A 22117-nucleotide genomic window follows, 5' to 3' on the forward strand; every position below is an offset into this window, starting at 1 on the left:
GCCCTTCTGAAGAACTTATTGATTGACCTCTAGCCCTATAGGACTCATCCCCCCACACCCTGCCTTTTCCTGCCCTCCTAACTTCTAAGTATATAAATTATAGGAAAGAATTTACTATTTTCTGGGTGCAAGTTGACTTCCCAGCTGACAAGCAATAGTGTGGCCTTCTCTGGGCTACCATTCACTGCTTACCCTTCCTAGTGACATATACAAATCACTAAGATAGGAAGTTCACGAATTGGGAGGACAGGGCTTTCCATCCTTCCTAAGGGAGCTCTCTGCCCATATTATACAGCTGCCTGCCTTGCTCCCAGGAAAGAACAATGCTGTGATTCCTAGGCCACAAAAAAAAAAAAAAACAACACAGCGTAAACACACAAACAAAAAAGCATAGAACTTGAGTCTGAAGATCTGGAGTTCAAACCTCAGCTCTGCCAACAATTAGCTCTATGAATTTGGACAAGTCACTTCTCCAAGCCTCAGTGCCTTTCATCAGCCATTTAACAGAGTACCTGGCCCACAGCGTGTGCTCAGCAATTTTTTATTGCTTTGTTAATACTTTCCTTTCCTGGTAGCAAAAGCTTTTCAGGTAAACTAAAATTCATTTACCTTCCCCTTCCTGCTGAATTACAAAATAAAAAGTTTTAACTTTAATGCTGGCTTGTATTTAAAGCAATATTGTTCTATAGACCATTTGTGGGGTCCTTAGCTCTAATGTTTTGCATCACAAATTCTGATTTTTTGCTATAAAAAGTTTAGGGTCCCAATCAGTAAACTATTTTGACTATGTAACAGCGACGCATATTTGTTTTGAAGACATGCTCTAAAAACTCCAAGGGCAAATATCCCTGACTGCCTTTTGCAGCTTGCATGACGACCCTCTTTTTGGTTCTCAGATAAGCACACTATTTGAATGGATGCATTTTAGAAGGTGAGGGAAAGGATGCCAAGCCCAGACACTGAGCTCTCAGCTTCGACATGCAAATCAGATTCAAACTGTGAGATAACAAACTGTGAGAACAGACTCTAAATGGCCTAACATTATAGCATCTAACCCCAAATCAAAAATCTATCCCATAGCTAGAAGTAGAGAACACAGCAGGGGGATGAGGAAGGAAGGAAAAAAAAAAAAAACTTGTTTACACAACTTCATGTTTATTTAATTTTCTACTTTTTTTATTTTTATTTTTTTTGGTTTTTGGTTTTGGGGGGGCTTTTTTGGCCTCGCTGCAAGGCTTGTGGGTTCTCAGTTCCCTGACCAGGGATTGAACCCGGGCCACAGCAGTGAAAGCGCCGAGTCCTAACCACTGACCACCAGGGGACTCCCTAATTTTCTACTTTTAAAGGCTTACTTGATCTCCCTTTCCCTATAAGCCTTGTAAAGAAGAAAGGAACTTGTCTTTCCAGTGGTTTTAGTAACACAGAAATGAATCTTGTTCTTTCTACTTTAGTGGGATTGAGCTGTGATCTTCCTTCGGGGAGATGCCCTGCTGGACACTTTATCTACTTACACCCAAGAAGTAGCCTTTTCTCCTTATGAAGATGAACGTATAAATCAAGTTTAGCATTTTTAAGATACTTATTTTAAAAATCAGTAAATTATCTGTATTAAAGCACAACCATTAACCATTTTTCTCTTCAATCCAGCCTGTGTTCGTTTTCTGTTGCTGCTGTAATGGCTCCTGAGGAACTGAGGCCCTCGGTCCAACAGCCCACAAGAAGCTACATGAGTCAGCTTGGCATCAAACACCCCAGTGGAGCCCCAAGATGCCTGCAGGTGTGCAAGACTAAGCAGAGGACCGGCTGAGCTGCACCCACATTTCTGACCTGCAGAGACTATGAGGTAACAAGTGTAGTCGTATTAAACTGCTACATTTGGGGGTAGTTTGTATGCAGTGATAGATAACTAATACATGTCACAGTGGGTTGATGGAATCCATTGGCTTTAAAGGAAGGCTCAGTGGTGCTGGTGTTCGCTCAGGGAGACACCTGCTGTATGTCAGTGCCCCCTTCTCTCGCCCCACAGTGTAACTGTATGTGCCGAATGTCTAGCTGGCTTGCCCATGAGGAGGGAGCTGAACAGGGCTACCTGGAGCTCCCCAGCACCTCACTGCCTGATTCCAATGCCCTCCCCTCAAGACCTGGAAGGTACAAACAACATCTCCACCCCTCTGAAAAAAAAACTGCACCAAAGGAATCTCTGTCCAACTAAACCTTAGTTGTTCCCTAAAAGACAGAACCTTTAGCCTTAAGAAGGAAAGAATGAAAGGATCTAGTCCTGTGGTCAGAGCAGGACTTTTAGAGAGCAGGGAGGCTTGAGCCTCCACTCACTGTCTAGAGCCGTGGTCTCCAAAACAAGCAGGAGAATCCACTGGAATGTGGGGAAAATACTATTTTTATCAAAAACAAGAAATTAAGCTTTACTGATATCCACTCTACAAGCTGACCCTGCGACCCTCTACATCCATGTGGGCCAGACACATGTCAGACCAGCTTTGAGACAATAGTCCGTAGATGAGCCCAGTGCAGAGGGCGGCAGTGGCCGCCACCCCTTCCTTCGCTGCTGGAGTGTCACTGAGTGCTACCGTGGATTTCCAGTCCTGGTTAACAGGACGTACTTATTATATTATCTATATATTAATATTAACTGAAATTAACCCTGGGCAAATGCACAAGGGCCTGAACGTTACTCAGAAAAACCAGAATCTAAATGCTAATATGTGAGCGCAGGGGATCTTTAAGAAGAACGGCAGAGCTGATTCTGTTCCTATCTCTAGTATGTCACATTAACCATTAATCATTGTGGTTTTTTCCTTTTACCTTATAATACAACTTAGCAAGAGGTTGGCAAAAAATATTTTAAATTGTCCAGAGGATAATTTGAGATACAGTGACACTTGCCCTAAGTGAAGGCTGTGCCTCCAGAGATTGGCTAGTGATGGTAGCACCTGTAGAAAACTGATATATGTGCATGTATATATAAATATATGCAACTTTTTACCAACAGGGCACATAATCAAAACATATGAAACAAAACAAACAAACAAAAAACACAAAATACTGTGGGGAATTCCCTGGTGGTCCAGTGGTTAGGACTGTGCTTTCACTGCCGAGGGCCCGGGTTCAGTCCCCGGTCGGGGAACTAAGATCCCGCAAGCAGTGCACCAAAAAAAACAAAAAACAAAAGACATTTGGAAGCCATGGGCCTACGGGAGTCTATGACATTTTCTAACCTAGATATCAGAGTCTGGAAACAACCAGCAGGACCCACCTGATCCGGGAGTACAGAGGGTTAAGATGAGAAGAGGGAAAAACCAGAAAACAAAATAAGTTTATTCGTCCTCCTTCAGAGAACATTTTCCCTGAAATAGAGTCTCCCTGACACCAGGCACAGCTTCCACGACTGAACCGAGAGGACCTTCTTTCCCTTTACTTCTCCAACTAACCCAAAGCTTTTAAGACAGATGCCTGAAACCAAATCGGAGTGAAAAGCAGTGGCAGGTCTTCCACAATCCCAATTTTAGAATGTTCAAGCTGCCACAGGAGAGGCTGTTGGGAGTGGCCTCCAGTTGAGATGAAGCACCCACTGCTGCAGTCAGCGGGAGGTCGCTAGTCCTGGCAGAAGGAAGGGCTTTGCTGCCTCCAGGATGTCCAGTTTAGGGTCCAGTGAGCGGCCAAGCCCCTCCAACACCATGATGGCAAACACAATTGAGGCAAAGTTGCTCTCAAGCTTTACCTGAAACAGAAAAACAGTTGTTCTTTCCGAAGCCCATTGATATACAGAGTGTCCTGGGTAACATGTCACCATCCACTCCCGGCCTCGTCTACCTGCCCATGTGATTTTTATCATCTACCTAACATTCTTTTCCCTACCCAGTCATTTTTCCCACCATCTCATCTACTCACCCAACCCCCATCTACTAGAAATATTAAGGAAAATATAGGGGATGCAGTGTGTACAGCTCTTCTCTAGGGAAAGTGTGTAAGTGTGTGAATGACTTAAAAATACTAAAGTGAATAGTTTACAGCTACACCGGGAACCAGAAATCTAAATAAGGGTCATTCTTCAAAATCCACAGTAGTCTTTTTGAGACCAAGCACAACTGGCTTTGCTCAAATACAGCAGAGTTTCTTCCCCTTTGGAGCCAGGTTAATAGTAATAACAATTTAGGAGGATTACCCAATTAATTCTCAAAAGTACTCTCATTATCTCCGTTCAGTAGATAAGGAAGCTAAGGCTCAGGGTGGCTCAGGTGGTGACTTGCTCAAGGCCTCTGGGTGAGGAAGAGTAGAGCCAGCATTTAAACCTAGAACAAGAATCTCTTTTCAGGTGGACAGAATGTCAGGCAATGGAAGGTTGACTCGTGGGGAAATAATCTTTGTTAAAAGTAAAGGGGGGGCGCTTCCCTGGTGGCGCAGTGGTTGAGAGTCCGCCTGCCGATGCAGGGCACGCAGGTTTGTGCCCCGGTCCGGGAGGATCCCACATGCTGCGGAGTGGCTGGGCCCGTGGGCCATGGCCGCTGGGCCTGCGCGTCCGGAGCCTGTGCTCCGCAACAGGAGAGGCCACAGTGGTGAGAGGCCCACGTACCGCAAAAAAAAAAAAAAAAGTAAAGAGGGGGCTTCCCTGGTGGTGCAGTGGTTGAGAGTCCGCCTGCCAATGCAGGGGACACGGGTTCATACCCTGGTCCAGGAAGATCCCACATGCTGCGGAGTGGCTGGGCCCATGAGCCATGGCCGCTGAGCCTGCGCGTCTGGAGCCTGCGCTCCACAATGGGAGAGGCCACAACAGTGAGAGGCCCACGTACCGCAAAAAAAAAAAAAAAAAGTAAAGGGGACTGGGGACTTCCCTGGTGGCGCAGTGGTTAAGAATCTGCCTGCCAATGCAGGGGACACGGGTTTGAGCCCTGGTCTGGGAAGATCCCACATGGAGCAACTAAGCCCATGCATCACAACTACTGAGCCTGCGCTCTTAAGCCCGCGAGCCAGCCACAACTGCTGAAGATCGTGTGCCAAGAGCCCGTGCTCCACAACAAGAGAAGCCACCGCAGCGCGAAGCCCGTGCACCACAGCAAAGAGTAGCCCCTGCTCGCCGCAGCTAAAAAGAAAGCCTGTGCACAGTAACGAAGACCCAATGCAGCCAAAAATAAATAAATAAATTTATTAAAAAAAAAAAAAAAGTAAAGGGGACTTCCCTGGTGGCGCAGTAGTTAAGAATCTGCCTGCCAATGCAGGGGACACAGGTTCGAGCCCTGGTCCGGGAAGACCCCACATGCCACGGAGCAACTAAATCCGTGCGCCACAACTACTAAGCCTCCACTCTAAAGCCTGTGAGCCACAACTACTGAGCCCACGTAACACAACTACTGAAGCCCGAGCACTTAGAGCCCGTGCTCCGCAACAAGAGACGCCCGCGCGCCACAATGAAGAGTAGCCCCCTCGCCGCAAGTAGAGAAAGCCTGCGCCAGCAACAAAGACCCAATGCAGCCATATATAAATAAATATTTAAATATTTTAAAATAAATAAATAAATAAGGGGTATTTGTCCCAGTTAAGGCCCAAAAACTTGTCTGGGGAGTCAGATGGCTGATCAGGAGAAAGCGGCATGTTACAAATGCACACTCATCGTGGGAATGTAAAATTGTGCAGGCTATGGAAGACAGTAGGGAGCTTCCCCAAAAACTAAAAGAAATACAATCTGTAAATCAACTGTACTTGAATTTAAAAGAAACTATGTGATCTAGCAATCCCACTTCTGCATAAATATCCAAAAAGAATTGAAAGCAGGATCTCAAAGAGACATTCGCACACCCGTGTTCACTGCAGCATTGTTCTTAGTAGCCAAGAGGTAGAAGTGGCCCAAATGTCCATCAAAGGATGAACGAATAAAGAAAATACAGTATATACATACAATGGAATATTATTTAGTCTTTAAAAAAAAGGCAATCCTATCACCTGCTACAAAGTACATGAACCTCAAGAACATTACATCAAGTGAAATAAGCTGGTCACAGAAGTACAAGTATCTTATGATTCTACTTATATGAGAAATCTAGAGTCATCCAAATCATGCACACAGAAAGTGGAACAGTGGTTGCCAGGGGCTGGCGGGGAGAGAGGCATGGGGAGCTTTTGTTCAGTAGATACAGAGTTTTAGTTTTGCAAGATGAGAAAATTCTAGAGCTCTAGAGATCTGTTACACAACTTTGTGAATGTGGTTGACACTGCTGAGATGTGAACTTGGAGATGGGTAGGGGTAAATTTTATATTATTTTTTTAACCGCAATTTAAAATGTTTTGAATTGTTTTAAATTAAGTGCCTGGTGAAGCACTTGAATAGAGTGGCTGTACTCGATTGGCCCTCTCTCTGCTGTCCTGTCCTGAGAATCACAATGACAACAGCAAACATCTAAAGCTCTGGTAACCGTTGTGTCCCACGCAGTGTGTGAGGAAGGCTGTGTGCCAGTGCGAGCACCGGAGGCCGGAGAACAAAGCAGCTGGGAGTGGGGCTCCGCAGTCGGGCTGCGGGCACAGGGTCGGGCACTACCATGGGGGCCACCTGGCCAGGGGTGAGTTGCTCGGTGCCGGCCTCGAGGAATGTTGCGGGGATTAAATCAGATACTAATAAATGTTACACGGCTAAATTAGTTGTGTAGAGGGGAGTCATGGCACACCGCTACCGTTGTCAAGGCCTCATCCGGCCCTCCCAGCGGCCCCGGGGAGACTTGGAGAGACTTGAGCAGGTCAGAGCTGGTTGGTGCAGAGCTGGCTGTGAGCCTCACCCTCCGGCTCCCCGTGCCGTGCAACTGAACTCCCAGGAGTGTGTGTTCATTCCAGGTTCCCTCCAAGCCAGCCCCCTAGCAATGATTAAAGCTTTCCCCAATCCTAAGGTGATATTTAAGTCATTTTTTTTTCCTTTTTTTTTTTTTTTTTTGCGGTACACGGGCCTCTCACTGTTGTGGCCTCTCCCGCTGTGGAGCACAGGCTCCGGACCCGCAGGCTCAGCAGCCATGGCTCACGGGCCCAGCCGCTCCGCGGCATGTGGGATCCTCCCAAACCGGGGCATGAACCCATGTCCCCCGCATCAGCAGACGGACTCTCAACCACTGCGCCACCAGGGAAGCCCTAAGTCATTTTTAAAATGGAACCTGTCAGAAGTTTCGGAAAACATAAAGTTTTTCACCAAAAACCCCGCCAACGTGGGATCACAACGTGACCAAGGAAAGATCTTGCCAGACGTCAAGAAACAGAAACAGCACTCTTCACCACAGGGATCGGTGCATGCAACGTTTTCAAAAACAATATCTCACATAAGAAAAGTACCTGTCACCACCCTGAGGCCACCCACCTTCCCCAGATCCCTCCCCTCCTGCCTGACCAGAGGGCGAGCTCTCCACCCAGACCTCACCTTGTGAGTCATCAGCAACTTAAAGACATTCGAGAGAAGGATGGAAACTTGAAGCTGGAAAACAGAATAAAGAGTCTGCAGAGGCTGCAGAGCCCCCGGGAACCCCTTCTCCCTTGCCTGCCCCGTCCCACGGCCACACGCACGCACACACACACACACAGCAGTGAGCAGAAACAGACTGCCTGACAAATCCCAGAAAGGACTGCATGCACACAAGCCCAACTTCCACCTCACAGCTGAGTTCAAAGACCCCTCGGAAGGACCAGCCTGGAGGCCTCTACCCCCACACTCCCGGCACACACAGACATCACTTCGGAATCAATAAGACAGGCAGTGCCGGGGGGGCCCACTGCTGCTCCCCACTGCCAGTGGGCCACCTCCTGTTCTGACTCGCTCCAGCTAGCGTGGACTTGGGAATGAACTTGGGAAGAAAACTCAGGTTTGTCAGAACTGTGTGCAGAATACCAAGTGGGCTCTGCTGCAGGTCTAAATAGAGGGCGTGAACATTCGGTATGTCCTCTGTCTGCTCAGGGGCCTCAGTCCTCCCTCGCCCCACCGCCATGCTCCGCTGAGCTCCACGGACATAAGGCAGCAGAACAGCTGACCCCCAGTCTGGGCAGGGCAGGTATGCAGCACTACATATGTCACTGTCCCAGCAGCCACCCAGGAGAGCCTGGTCAAGGAGCCGCTCTTGAAAGCCGGGATTCCAGAGGGCCTCCTCACACCTCAAAAGATGTGGGCAGAGGAAAAGCTTTGTTCTTTATCTGCCTGAAAACCCAAGCCCCTCGAAACTTCCCCCCATGAAGAGGCCTCCCTTAGACCTGTGGTTTGCTGTGTCCAAGGGCAAGGTCAGTAAACACCCCGAGGCCCCTGCGCCTGGAGTGGCCTGCTCACCTTTTCCAGCGTGATGGTGTTCTTCCTGGCCTGGGTCACCAGCCTGGCCATCTCAGCCTTAAATCCCTCCACATCCTTGCACTCACTGGCCCGGGCATGATGCAGGATGAGCTCAGCCACTCTTTGGCCCTGGAAGACGCAAAAGAAAAAAACTTGGTAGAGTCAAGAGGGCACAAAACTAGATGCTCTGCCCAAACTTCTTCATATCTTAGTTGTTTCCGCCCCAAATTTTCTACCACCCTGCTTTTGGCCACCCATCCTTTTTTAGCTTTACTTCCCCGCCCCACCATACCTGGTAAATAGTCAAGGTCTTTTGCAGCTTGTCTTGGGCAATGGGGCCCCACCTATACTCAGCACAGTCAAGGAAAGGAGCTGCACTGTCTCCTTTGCCTCCAAGGCCACCCAGGCCCAGCAGCAAAGCCAGTGCCTGCTATGCGGCACCGCCTGGCCCAGAGCCACCAGGACCTGCCGCCAGCCTGGACCAGCCACACCATCCTTGAGGGCGGTCTTCCCGCCCGAACAGAATTCCCTGCTCATGGCTGACCCAGCCTCTGTGCTCCAGCCGTCTCACCCCTCCTCCACCCAGGAAGCCCCTGATCAAAGCCTCCATGGTCTCCCCAGCACCCACGCAGCCCCGGCAGTCACAGCCCAGGAGCCAGGCTCCTCCTCCTCGGCTGTGACCTTCTTTTGCCCAAACCTGTGCAGAGGAGCACCTCCCACCCCCTCACCAGCCACTGCACCTCAGTGTTGAACCTCGGCCCAGGAGGTGCTTTCAACCTGGCTCAGGCTCAAGCCTCTGGTCTGCCCCCTCGGAAGCCTCCTAAGCAGGGGTTCCTCTGAATTTCGCCTTTTCTTCCAGCTTTCTCTTTCCCAGGGTCTTTCTTGCTGGAGAATTCACTGTCACCCTTGATGTGGCACTTTAGGCTGACTCAGTAGAGGCTTCGCTGAGTCCTTTTTGCTAAATAATAATTCTCAACCACTGGAGCCCCTCAGAGGCACGGGGTGAGGGGTTAAAACCACTTATGTCCCCCCACACCCGCCCCAATCATGTGTTTTCCCACAACTGGAGAATAAGTTCTGAGCTGCTGCTTCTCACCAGCCCCACCTTCTCGCAGCAAATGGCACAGACCAGGGCGGCTGTTATTCAGTCAAGAAGCTAGCGTTCCCAGGGCCCAGCTGTACACTTACTGAGGAAGGAAGAGAGACCACCAGAACAACAGCATTTGGGAAGGAGGCATGTCTTCCCATCATTCCAAACCATGAGCCGCTCGAGCAGGCCCGTTCTGACTACAGAGCCTTCGGCAGCTTCGTTGTCCTGCTCCCCTTCCTTCTCCCCGCTTCCTCTCTCTGCTCCACCCATTTCCATCAGGAGCGCCCTTGGCAAACACAGGCATTTACAAGAATGACAAACGCTGAGGAGCCCCAAGGTTCCCAAGGGCCTAAAAAATTCAGCCCCAAATCCCGAGAGCCCAGTGGGTCTCACCTGCCCCATCACCACGGCCATGAAGACTTCCCGGAAGTTACTCAGGTCGGCAGCCTGCAGCTCGGCCACAATGCCGGCGTCCAGAAGCACCAGGCACAGCGGGCACCGGGCAGGCGTCACAGCCGCTGCCAGCGCGTCACAGACATCTATCTGCTGAGGCTGCGCCTCTTGGCTCTTGGGAAGACCGTCGGCGCCCTGAACCAGGATGTTCCCAGGGTGAAGGTCCGCATGGACAAAGTTGTCCACAAATATCTGGGAAGAGATCAGAGCTACTCTAGGCTAAGTCAACCTCACCATCCCATCACCACGAGGCCACGTGTGGAAAAGCTTCCAGGGTGACGCGAGTTCTCGATGATGAATTACAAGGCAGAGAGGTGTGCGTTTTATAAAACCTCAGAGCTTGATATCATTGATTGAAAATTTGTACAGGGACAAGCCAGGTTGATGTTCTCAAGAGAAAATTTATTTTCAAAGTAAAGAGCATTAAAAATGATCATAGGGGAACATGATCAAAGACCAAACCGCATTTCAAGAGACTTATTTTTACTCTATGAGTTGAGCAATTAATATTCAAATTAAAAATTATCTAGTCATTTTTGACAGATTTTCCCCAAACCTCTCAGTTCTTACAATTCATGTAACTTCCTTCCTTTAAAAATATTTCATAAATCAGACTTTGCCTCCATTACCTCCATCCGTCCACATAATGAAGGCTAGCAGTGATCCTGACAGCTGTACTGGCACATGGAATCGGGGAGGCTGGGAGAAATGGCTTTGAACCTGCTAAGCAGGAAAGAAGGCCCCAGGCACTGTGATGGAGGGAAAGTCAGGCATGACTTTGTGGAACAGGAATCTGCCTGCTGTGAAAGATCATAGAAACCACCAGCAATCCTTCTATGAGGGGAAGGAGAGACCCGGGGCAGAGGTACAGAACAGCTGCTGCTGGAGGGGCTCCTGGAGGACTCCTTCCAGCCAACACAGAGCCCTTCCTCCTACTGGATTCAGGCCAAAGACCCCATCCCTCATGGTGGTCATGGCAGCAGGTCACCGAGGGACCCTTCTAGTCCAGATCCTGGCTCTGCTGGAGGTAAGGGAGGCTGCTATCCTGGTGGAAATCCCAGGAACTGAGGAAGCCGGGGCCTGCACACCTGTAGGATATGGTCACCAAAGGCTAGCTGACCCCCGACCCTGGGACAGAACCTCCTGGCACCTTGCTGTTAGCTGAGCCCCAGGGTCCTTGATCCCACAAGCTGGAAGCCCCCTGTGATCTCCCAACTCCTGAGCGCTGCTTAGCACTGCTTCTCCCCAAGCTACTCCCCCCTGCACCCTCCCCTCTGGCCCACGGTGCGCCTTGGAGCCCTGTTACTGGGGACAAAGTCCTCTCCCCACTGAGCTTCTACTGCGCTGACAGTGGAAACCCAGATCTCCAGCGACAACCCCACTTCTCCAGGAGCCCCTTGGGTGAGGGCTACCTATTCTCGATACCCACGCACCTCAGGGCTGGAGGTGAAGTCAGAGCCACTCAACCACCAGCCCCTGTCACCCTGAGCCCTCTCCAGGTGTCTGGCTTACAGCCTCCTGTGCTGTCTGCCTGCACCACAGCACCGTCCCGCTCGGCGCACCCATTCCCACCTCCGCCCCACTTCTGCCACCTGCCTGGCCCTCACGGCTCTACCTTGGTTACCTGGTTTCTCTCCTCCTACTCTCTGACCACACGCCTGGCTCCTTCCTACCCCGATTCTGTACCCCTAGACCTGGGCACTCGTCCTCACTATGCATCCTAGACCAGCTGTCTCTGCCTCGACCACTCTCTTCTGTGCCAACCACCAGGAAGAGTTCAGACCCTCGACAATCTCAGTATCTTTTTTTTTTTTAATTTATTTATTTTTACTTATTTATTATTTTTGGCTGTGTTCGGTCTTTGTTGTTGTGCGTGGGCTTTCTCTAGTTGCAGTGAGCGGGGGCTACTCTTCGTTGTGGTGCGCAGGCTTCTCATTGCGGTGGCTTCTCTTGTTGCAGAGCACAGGCTCTAGAGCGCGCGGGCTTAGTAGATGTGGCACGTGGGCTCAGCAGTTGTGGCTCGTGGGCTCTAGAGCACAGGCTCAGTAGTTGTGGCTCACGGGCTTAGTTGCTCCGCAGCATGTGGGATCTTCCCGGACCAGGGCTTGAACCCGTGTCCCCTGCATTGGCAGGTGGATTCTTAACCACTGTGCCACCAGGGAAGCCTGTGTATCTTCTTTCCTTGCTCCTACACATGAGCTGCTAACAATGCTGGGTTCCTGCTGTTACTACTAGTGATGAAATAACTGATATTGCTTTGGGCTCACTGTAGCCTTTTTTGAGTGTCAACTCATTAGTAATTATTGTCAGGCCATCCTCTCCAAGGAGACAGCTAGACTTCCTTCACATCCCGGAGGAGATGGTGCCACTTCCTGAACAAATCCTGGGGCTGGGACGGCCCATCCTAAATGACCCTCGGGTACCCGTACTTCACCCACTTAGCATCGCCTGTCTTCCCACTAAACGGGGATGTTCCCTGAACATTGTTGTCATGTCTCTTTTGCTCACAACTGTAAATCCAGCACTTAATTCAGTGCCTGGCACGTAGCAGGTGCTCAACAAATACTTGCTGAATGAATGAATGAAATAGCATGTAACACCCGAGGTTGTCTTTGGCTGTTTGTCTAAACTGTAGGCAAGTCGGGTGGGGCCTGGGTCTCCTTCCCCACCCTTGCACAGAGACACCGCGCATAACACGGAGAAAGTGCTCAACAGAAAGCTGTAGAAGAAGGCGCGTTTGGGTCAGCTGGGCTATCTCTAGAGCTGACCCTCTCCAGCCAGCGGCCGTTTACTCGGCCGAACAGGGTCCCCCGCCTCCTGCCTCCCACACACAATTCCACCGCGTGCCAGCTGAGCGGCCGCCCTGCCGTGAACTCACCATCTTCAGGAGCATGTTGATCCCCAGCCGCGCAATCTTCCTCTTCACGTCCCTGGGAATCCCTGCTTGCTGGTAACTAGACACAGGCACACTCTCCTGGGGGAAGATCGGGGAGAGAACAGCTTTAGCCTGCACAGCCCGCGACTGCCCCGCTCCTCGTCTCCACGGGGACACATCCGCACGGCCTTCCCACTGATGGGGAAGTGACCCGGAGAGGTTTTCCTTTCTTAGAGCCCCTATGAATCTGTCACCCACAACATAATTTTAACCTATTTACCCTTCCCTTCTACAACACGTATCAACAAGTCCCATAGGTTTACTAGGGAGGAAATCCAGCGACTGCCACCCACAGGTAAGAGAGGCTTTGCTGTCAGGGTGAGCTTGTTTCTGGTCAAGAATCAGCCAATGGGGACAAGAATGAGCTCTGTGACCTCACAGGAGGGAAAAGAAAAGGAAGAGAGAAGAAAGGGGAGCCAGTCAGTACGCGTTTCGCGTTTCGCGTTTCGTACAGGTTAGTTATTTAATTGTCAAAGCAGCCTATTGAGATAGATCTTGTTATCCCTAATTAACAAATAAAAGAACTAAAGCCCAGAGAGTTTAAGTAACTTGCTCAAAGTCACACAGCTAGTAACAGTGGGTCATTCAGGTCACTCCTCTGGAACTCATTACCATCTTTACAAAGGAGACTGAACCAGCAGACAGCTAAGGCCATGACAGGAATACTTGTTGAGCACTTTCTCTGTGTTGAGCACTTTTGCCGTGCAGTCTCTGTGCAGAGGGCATTTTGCATTCAATGTTTCATTGACTCTTGGGACAACCCTACGAGGCAGGAAGGGTTGCCTGCTGTTGTACAGGAGGGAACTGAAGCCAGCCAGCAAATACAGTGGCAGAGCAGACTTCCAAATCCAGAAAGTCTTAGGTCAGGGCCAGGCTCTCAGCCACCTTGCTACGCTGCCTTCCACCCTCAGGCGTGTCCAAACCCCTCTCAGTTTCACAGGCAGTAATCACATGCTCTCTTGGCTTTTGTCTTTTCCAACTCAGGCCTTCCTGTGAAGGGGAGACAACCTGACTATGAGTAAAAGGCGCAGCCAGGGGAAGCTCTCAGTCTTACTTCATACGTTTCCACCAAGACATCCCTGGTGACAAAGGGACGCAGAGGGGTGGGGAATTTGACAGAGTTCACATTCAGGAAGTTGCATTGGAAGTGTTCTAGATTCCGAGCTTCATAACGCAGGTCGATCTACAGGGAAATGGAGAGAAGAGGTGAGGGAAGGGGTAGCCTGGGCCCAGGGACAGCAAAATCTGAACCCCCCAAGAGCTAGCAAGTCCCGAGATTCACCTGCCTTCCCCACCTGCTCTCTTGCAGAACTCCCAAGAAACTCGGGCTGCCCCAGAAGTCTCAAGCCCCATCCCTACCCCACGACGTGAGCTCCAAGCTGCAGACAGCAGACACGCTGGAGAACTTGTCTAAACTGAATTTACGTTCACCCTGCCCCCAGTCACCTGCGAGTCACTGCAGATTACACCTTCTCTCTTACCCTCCATACCCATGGCAGACTCAGTGCCATCAACTCTGCAGCCCTCACCACTCTCAGATCTGTTCCCCTTTTCCATCCCACTGTTCCTCCCACGGTGACTCAAAACCAGTCACCTGAAACCTAACAGAGGTGTCCTAGTTGGGCTCCCTGTCCCCCATCTTCCCTCTCTCCAATCCATGTGCTGGTGTCCCCCCCACGCCACCTGCAGGATGGAGTCTGCATTCATTAGGATGACGTCCAAGGTGGGCCATGGTTTGGCCCCTGCTTCTCTCTCCAGGTCCATCTCTTGGGGCGCCTCCTCCTTCCTCTACTTCCCCAAACTCCAGCTGCACCCAATCTGCAGAGTGCTGAACATCTCAGCCTGCCAGATGCCTCCCGTCTCAGTGCCTTGTTTACTCCCCCTGACTGGAATGTTCTTCCCCCATTTGGGCCAACTGCAAACACTCCCCTTTCGCGAGTCAGCGCAAGCCTAGGGAGCGTGGACCCTCAGGGTGGAATGACCACTTCCCCTCTTGAGCCTCAGCTGAACCTGACCGAATCTGTAGAGACTCCTATTGTAACTCATGCTTTTTCTCCAAATATTTCACATCAGCCCTCCTCCTACTACTATATATTCCTTGAGGACAGGAAAACCTCACTTGTTTTCTTAGTTCACCAGCTTCTAACACAGTTCTTAATACATGTTACATGAATTTATAAATGAACATACACCCCCTACATACACCCAGACTCTAAGATTTCAAGGCTGGGAACGTGATTGGACCACTCAGAGCTACAGCTGGTAGGAAGAGTTGATTTTTGAGATAAATGGGGTGCGCTATAGAGGTCTAAGCTTCAAGTGGTGGGATCCCATGATGCCTATCAGACTTCTCAAAGGGGAACTGAAGCTCAGATGGTAGAACTGAGAGTGATTAATGCCAAGATGGGTGTCAGAAAAGAAGTTATTTTTCTCTGTTTTAATTTTCTTTTATTATCAAACCTACACAACTCCATAGCATAAAGCAAAGCTTTCTAAACGTTAAAACGCATCCCTGGGGCTTAAAACCCTAAATCAGAGGACATAAATGAAGACTTGGTACACTGCTTCTGAAAGCCTGCCAATTTCTGTGCCAACCGCCAGGAAGCCAGCACAGATGCCTCCTTGGAGCCCTGAGAGCCTCCAGCATGTTTACCAAGTCTGGCTACTTAAACAGGTGTCCCAAGGGCCCTGGACAAGGAGGAGGTCCTTGTCTACTCATTAACCCCGGAAACAAAGCAAACCAAAGGCACAGTGTGTGACTTCGCTAATTCTTCTTCTCCTTCTGGAGTTCGGCCATTGATTGTGGCACAGATAATGCTATATGTTCCACCAGACTCATTTCATTTTCATCCTAGACACTAAGGAAGACTGCCTTCCCCAAGCTCCCTCGTAGTTACACTGGGCCCGTGTGATTAAAGCTCTGACCTGTAGACTGGGAAGAAGTGATATATATCACTTCCAGACCTGGCCACAGAATCCTTTACATGACCCTCCGTGGTCTCTCTCCCCATTCCACACTGACCCCAGATGACAAATTTGGGAGGAAACTGGGTCCCTGAATAACTATGGAGTAGAGCTGCCACTCACTCCCTCAGTTCACCTGCATGGAGCTTTCATATAAGCAAAAAATAACATTGGTGCATGAAGTCACTGAGATTTGGATATTCTTTGTTATATCAGCTAGCATCACCTATCCTGACTAATATACTACATTAGCCACAACGCACTGGGAAAATACTCATCCATTCAGCATTTACTAAGCAGCTGCTAATGGCAAAAACTGTTGTGTGCTATTTACAACTGAGGGAAAGAGAATTCACCTGTTGCACCATGAGCTTCTCAAATTCCTCCACAATCTCAGGCAAGCTGAGCCACTTGATTCCTGGCAAAAGTGCAAGGACTCGGCTGCCCATCTTCATCAGCAGCAGGTCCATCTGCACCTGAGCAAGCAGGCCAGGGTGCAACACCTGCCAAAAGGAGGCACAGTGAGACAGGAGGGATCAATCAACCCAGCCACGGCTGGGTCCTACCGTCAAAGGAGAGTCAGCAGGCTTCTCATCAGAGCAAAGGAGAAGCAGTCCCAACGCCCAGGATGCTCCTGCATTCCTCCCTTTGCGTCTTCCTGAGGAGACTCAGAGGGCAGCTCCCCTGCATGGCACTCAGCTTTGCTGGGAAGAATAGGGGGGCTTCTCCTTCCAAATACATTAAGTTTAGATCAGTGATTCCTAAACATTAGTGAGCATAAAAGTCACCGTGGGTTGCTTGGTGAAAATGTGGACTCCCAGATCTCCTCCAAGACCTACTGAGTCAGGGACTTCCCTGGTGGTCTAGTGGTTAAGACTCCACGCTCCCAAGGCAGGGGGCCCGGGTTCGATCCTGATCAGGGAACTAGATCCCACATGCATGCTGCAACTAAGACCCAGTGCAGCCAAATAAATAAATAAATAAATACTTTAAAAAAAGACGTACTGAATCAGACTGGCTGGAAGGGGAGCTGGGAATCTGCATCTTATTGAGTGTACAGGTAGCTGAGTCAGGTGGTCCAAAGCCTGCAAAATACTGCTCTAGAGTCACAGAACTCCAGAGGTGGAATGGAAAGAGTTCAAACTCCAGTTCTGCAACCCATTTCCTGTATGAAACTGGACAAGCTGTGCAACTTCTCTCAGCCTCCTGTTCTATCATTTAAAACATGCATATAGGGGACTTCCCTGGTGGTTCAGTGGTTAAGACTATATGCTTCCAATGCAGGGGGGCACCGGTTCGATCCCTGGTTAGGGAACCAAGATCCCACACGCTGCGTGGAATGGCCAAAACAACAAACAAAAAAACCCCATGCGGACAATAACCCCTACCTCCACCTCAAATCCTTTTAGGAATAAAGTGGAGTATAAATAAAGATATAAGAAAAAAAATCCCTATCTCGGGTATCTAATAAAGATTAAACAATGCATCTGACGTGACGGGCATGTTTCCTGGTATACAGCAGGCATCCACTCCTTTTGTATCCCACAGAGCAGAGGGAACCTTCGAGATATTTTGGACCAGTGTTTCCTAAATGTGCCTAATGATGAGAATCATTTGCAGCATTTATAAAAAGCCAGGCCCAGGCTCTTCCCTTGGAAAGTATAACTCAGTAGGTCTGAGTGAGGCACCCTTGGGAGGGTTTTATCTGAGGAGGTAAAAGAGAGCACCAGGGTATTTGCTACTAGCATCTGCCAGTTCTCCTGGGGACGTGCTGAACAGGGGTGGAAAGGTGTGGAGAGAAGAGTTGATGGAGCCCAGGAAGGGGTGATTGCAAATAAAGAGAGAAGGAAACCACTTCTGTAAAATGAACGCCACCCTCTTGGGCTCACCACAGCACACCTAACACAGTCTGTCTCTGATCTATCCTGACCCCAGAGCAGGAGGTCAGCTGAATGGTGGGTCCTCCACCCACAGCGACAGCCAACTCCAAACCCTCTTCATTTTCCTCTTTCAGACCATTCGCATCACCACTCCTTCAAGCCAAGAAATCAAACAGCTTGTACATCACAGGCACTCAGATAACGGTCAAGCTAAAAGAAATCAATGGAAGGCAATGTGGGGTGACTTGCAAAGGGGGACTTCCTGATCTGGGCACCTCCGTGGAGTCGGTGAGATTTTAGAGATGGGAAGGGTCTGGCTGCAAACATCAGAACACTTACTTTCACGGCCACGGGGATGAGGTGATCTGGCTGTGGTCCATGGGCGAGTCCCGAAGCCTGAGACAAGACTGCATTCGATCCAACCAGGTCAGCTTTAGGGAAGAGCAGCCCTTCTAGAAATGACTGGTCGGCAAGACTTCCTTGAGGCCTCCACGCCTTCCCCAAGTGTCCAAGGAGCTCTCCCAGCCCCCGGACTTTCCCGGCTTCCGAAGAAAGCTGCAGTCTGGAGGCTGTGGCCAGTCTCCGGATGCTGTCATTCTCCAGGAAGGCAGGATTGGCACGTGCTTTGTACACTTGGGCCACGCAGCCGGAACCCACAGGCTCCTGCTTCTCAAAGCAAAGGACCCTCCCCCAGTCCTCTCCGAAGGCCTGCCGTAGGAAGTGTTCAGTGTGGGTCCAAGGATGGGGCGTCACCTGGACGTGCAGCTTGGAGAACTGCGCACAGAAAGCCTCTGAGAAGAGATCACGCCGGGTGCTGGCCCACTGGCCGAGTTTGATGTACGTTGGACCGGAGGTCTCGGTGGCTTTCAGAAGCAGGTGGAGCCAGAGCCTGGAGACACTGGGAGCCAGGTAGGTGAGGGGGTAGAGTAGAAGGAGGGGGAAGAATTTCACCAAGAGCGCCCCCGCGCGGAGCCAGATCCGCAAGTGCAGAAGGAGGCAGCCTAGCCGCTGCTCCGGGCGGACTCTCTCCAGTGGCCCGTTTTCAGCCAGGTCACTCCAACTGGTCCTTTGCCGACACAAGCTCTCAGGGACCCCCTTGCCAATGTCCTCAGAGGCTGAGATGAGTTTGGGCAAAGTGCCAAGCAGAAGCCAACAGAGTCTAGCCTTGCGACAGCACCCAGAGGGTCTCAAAAGGCCGAGGTCCTTTCTGAGCTCCAAGCCCCTTAGGTGCGACAAGCAGACCCTGACAGAGAACCGCCAGGGGGTCACCATGCTCTCCCAGAGGTCGCGGTCCAGGCTGCCTGCCTCCACTTAAGGAGCACCCATCTTCGTTCCTTCTTTCCGCAAGGCTGGCCTGAGTCGGGGCCCCAGCTGAGTATTCCACTTGAAAGCGAGGCAGCTGTGAGACTCGGGGCGCTCAGACCTCGCCTCGCGTGTGCAGCCTCTGCCGGGTCCTGCTGCGAGTCCTGCCTCCTCAGGGCCGCCCCGCCCCGCGGGCCCGCAACCCTGCCCAGCCTCCGCCGCAGGAGGGCTGGCCCATCAGTCCCCGCTCCCTCCCGGATACCTCGCCTGGGTCTGAGGCCCGAGGGTTTTCGGAACTGAGAGCCGGAGGAGCCAAGCCAGGCCCAGGTCGGGGACGTGGCCCGCGCGAGGTGGCCGCGCGGGTGGAGACAGAGCCGGGCCGCAGCAGGGTCACCGCGCACGCCGGCCGGCGCGCTGAAGGGCTGCGCGGGGTGGGGCTGGGGGGACCGTGCGGAGGGCCGCGGCGCCGAGAGCCCGGGTCGGGGTGAGGAACGGCCAGGCGGGGCGAGGCGTGGAGAGCTGGGGCGGGGGGCGGGGGCAGTGCGGGCGGCCGAGGACCCGGGCACCGAGTACGGTGTGGGGAGGAGTCGGGCGGGGTTGTAGAGAGCCGAGTCCCCGCACGCGGTGGGGTCCGGGCGCCAAGGGCGTGGAAGGGGCGCGGAGGGCCGGGGATCAGAGGGTCAGGGATCGGGGCGCCGAGGGCCGGGGATCGGAGGATCGGCTATCGGGGTGCCTAGGGCCGGGGATCGGGTGCCGAGGGCCGGGGATCAGAGGGTCGGGGATCGGGGTGCCAAGGGCCGGGGATCGGGCCGCGGAGGACCGGGAGTCCGGGCGCGGAGGACCCGGGATCCGGGCACAGAGGACCGGGGATCCGGACGCGGAGGACGCAGAGGCCGCGGGATCCGCGTCTTCCGGGACCGCCCGCCCGCAGGCTCGGGGACCGCCCCTTAAAGCCGACGCGAGCCGGACTGCGGCCGAGGCTCACCCGGCCCTTGCGTCTCGGAGTCCCAGAAATAGAATTAACCCAAAACGCCAACGCGCCCTCCACGCCCCCTTTCCCCGCTGCGCGTCTGTCTCTCCACTAACATCCTTAGCTTTCCTTACAAAGAGCGCGGAAACGCGGAAACGTTAGGTGAACTGAAGGCCGGTTCCGGAACACGGGTCTGTTTTTCAACTGAGCGGGAAGTGGGGGGTGGGGGTGAGGGCGGGGGTTGGGAGCGTTGTCCTTGGACGGCTGGAGTCCCTGGCTGCCCCGATTTGGGGAACGTGTTTGGACCTTGGGGAGTGGCTCCGGAAAGAACATTCATTCATTCAACCAATACTTACTAAGCTCCAGTATTTCTTAAACTCAGTCCAGTATTAAGCCCCCGGATGGAAGGTGTTTGGTGTGAGGTTTTTGGGGATTTTGTTTTTTTAACCTTGAAGAACCAAAGGAAGGTCAGCTACCTCTAGAGAGCAAAGGAGAGCAGAACAGAGCTTGGAAATCAGCCAGCACAGCCTGGGAGGGCCCAGTGGTCTTATGCTCTGCTCTTTGGGGCTTAGGAGGCTGCCCTGTGCTGGGGTACCACAGTCACCTCTACATACATGACCCTTTATCTCCACGAGGGTGACAGGCTTCAACAGAAGTCTGCCAGGGCCTCACAAGTGGAAGGGCCCTGGGGAGGGAAACAAGGTCGTGGCCCATGCTTGCTCCTGGAAGTGTGACTGCCACTCACAGCCTAAGGAGTGCTCGAAATGTGGGAACTCCTGCACTGCTAACTAATAATCCATATCCCATTTCCGCAAGATGCGGCAGACCCTTTTAAAGTTCCCTAGACAGAAGTCATACCTACCACCACTGGTTTCAAATATAGCCAGCTATTAATTATGCCTTCCCAGCTTCCTCTGATTTATTTATCTACTCTGTCCCAAAGGTGTAAAATATTCTTGTATGACTCTGATTCACCAAAGGCTTATTGAGGACTTAATCTGAAACCAGAGTCTCTCGGTTCTAGCCCCCTAATTAAGAGGTAACCACATGAGTGGACACCTCTATGTGCCGCGGGAGGATGGCCGAACAGGTGACCAAGTCGGTGCTATTCGTGTGTCTGGGTTACCAAAGAAGACTTTGCCACATTTGATGATATGCTATGTATGGATGACAGCAACCTGAGAGATTTGAATAGAAAAAGTAATCAAGTTAAAAACTGCAGAGCGAAAATTGAACTACTTGGGGGCTATGATCCACAAAAGCAACTCATTATTGAATATCCCTATTATGGCAACGATGCTGACTTTGAGACCATCTACCAGCAGTGTGTGTGGTGCTGCAGAGCCTTCCTGGAGAAGGGTCGCTGACCCGGGTCCAGTCATTTCACGGCCCAGGCTTATCCCCACAGACCCACGTTCTCTGTTGAGTGTCACAGTGTCACCATTCCCTAGCCAAGGCCACAGCCCTTTCTTCAGTTAACTCACTGTTTCTTTTTTCTTTTTGGCTGTGTTGGGTCTTTGTGGCGAGCGAGGGCTATTCTTCGTCGTGGTGCGCAGGCGTCTTATTGCAGTGGCTTCTCTTGTTGCAGAGCACGGGCTCTAGGTGCGTGGGCTTCAGTAGTTGTGGCACACAGGCTCAGTAGTTGTGGCTCGCGGGCTCTACAGCGCAGGCTTAGTAGTTGTGGCACACGGGCTTAGTTACTTCACGGCATGTGGGATCTTCCCGGACCAGGGATCGAACCCGTGTCCCCTGCATTGGCGGGCGGATGCCTAACCACTGTGTCACTAGGGAAAGCCCTGACTCACTGTTTCTTACCTTAAAAAAAAATTGTGGATGGAAATCAGTTGTGTTTGGCCGAAGAATAAATAAAAATTTTTGATTCAAACAAACAAAAAAAAGAGGTAACCACATGACCTCAGGTGGTCTCTCTGGGCCTCTGTTTCTCCTTAAGCGAATTGCGGAGGGGAGTCTGACCAAAGCTATACAAATTCTCTAGACTTACATCTATGATTCTGGCAATTAGTATCTTTAACAGTAGTTAAGGGACTTCCCTGGTGGCCCAGCGGTAAAGAATCTGCTTTACAATGCAAGGGGACGCGGGTTCGATCCCTGGTCAGGGAACTAAGATCCCACATGCCGCAGCGCAACTAAGCCTGCGGGCCACAACTACTGAGCTCTCATGCCTCAACGACAGAGCCTGAGTGCCGCAAACCACAGAGCCCAC

General features: G+C 51.4%; 1 protein-coding gene and 1 long non-coding RNA gene across 4 annotated transcripts; one reads left to right on the forward strand and one right to left on the reverse strand.

The window, feature by feature from the left end:
• The first annotated feature begins 780 nt into the window (after positions 1 to 780).
• LOC117202293 (uncharacterized) lies at positions 781 to 17225 on the forward strand. Its single transcript, XR_004484525.2, has 2 exons — positions 781 to 1843; positions 14087 to 17225. It is a non-coding gene; the product is annotated as an uncharacterized LOC117202293 (long non-coding RNA).
• Positions 3313 to 20133, reverse strand: ADCK2 (aarF domain containing kinase 2). Of its 3 annotated transcripts, XR_004484524.2 has the most exons (9): positions 17961 to 20133; positions 16098 to 16244; positions 13832 to 13960; positions 12721 to 12816; positions 9783 to 10034; positions 8300 to 8428; positions 7406 to 7459; positions 4181 to 4307; positions 3596 to 3736 (listed from the first exon to the last, which is right to left on the reverse strand). XR_004484524.2 is itself a non-coding variant. In XM_004272134.3 (8 exons), the coding sequence occupies exons 1-8, from the start codon at positions 18891 to 18893 to the stop codon at positions 3596 to 3598; spliced, it is 1881 nt and encodes a 626-aa protein (XP_004272182.1). In that variant the 5' UTR covers positions 18894 to 20132; the 3' UTR covers positions 3313 to 3595. The 3 variants fall into 3 exon arrangements, 2 of the variants coding, with proteins under 2 accessions (XP_004272182.1, XP_033288225.1); XM_004272134.3 differs by lacking the exon at positions 4181 to 4307 and having other exon boundaries at positions 3313 to 3736; positions 17961 to 20132; XM_033432334.2 differs by lacking the exons at positions 4181 to 4307; positions 7406 to 7459 and having other exon boundaries at positions 3313 to 3736.
• Between the last annotated feature and the right edge of the window lie 1984 nt (positions 20134 to 22117).

Source organism: Orcinus orca, chromosome 9 (assembly GCF_937001465.1).
Source record: "Orcinus orca chromosome 9, mOrcOrc1.1, whole genome shotgun sequence".
In the NCBI taxonomy this organism is placed as follows: domain Eukaryota; kingdom Metazoa; phylum Chordata; class Mammalia; order Artiodactyla; family Delphinidae; genus Orcinus; species Orcinus orca.

Excerpts from the sequence above, each read along its gene's own strand:
- ADCK2 (XM_004272134.3), bottom strand. The coding sequence starts at position 18,893 with ATGGTGACCCCCTGGCGGTTCTCTGTCAGGGTCTGCTTGTCGCACCTA. Across the intron at positions 13,961-16,097 it reads AGAAGCTCATGGTGCAACAG|ATCGACCTGCGTTATGAAGC; the intron begins GTGAATTCTCTT and ends ATTTCCCTGTAG. Across the intron at positions 8,429-9,782 it reads TGGCCGTGGTGATGGGGCAG|GGCCAAAGAGTGGCTGAGCT; the intron begins GTGAGACCCACT and ends TGCGTCTTCCAG.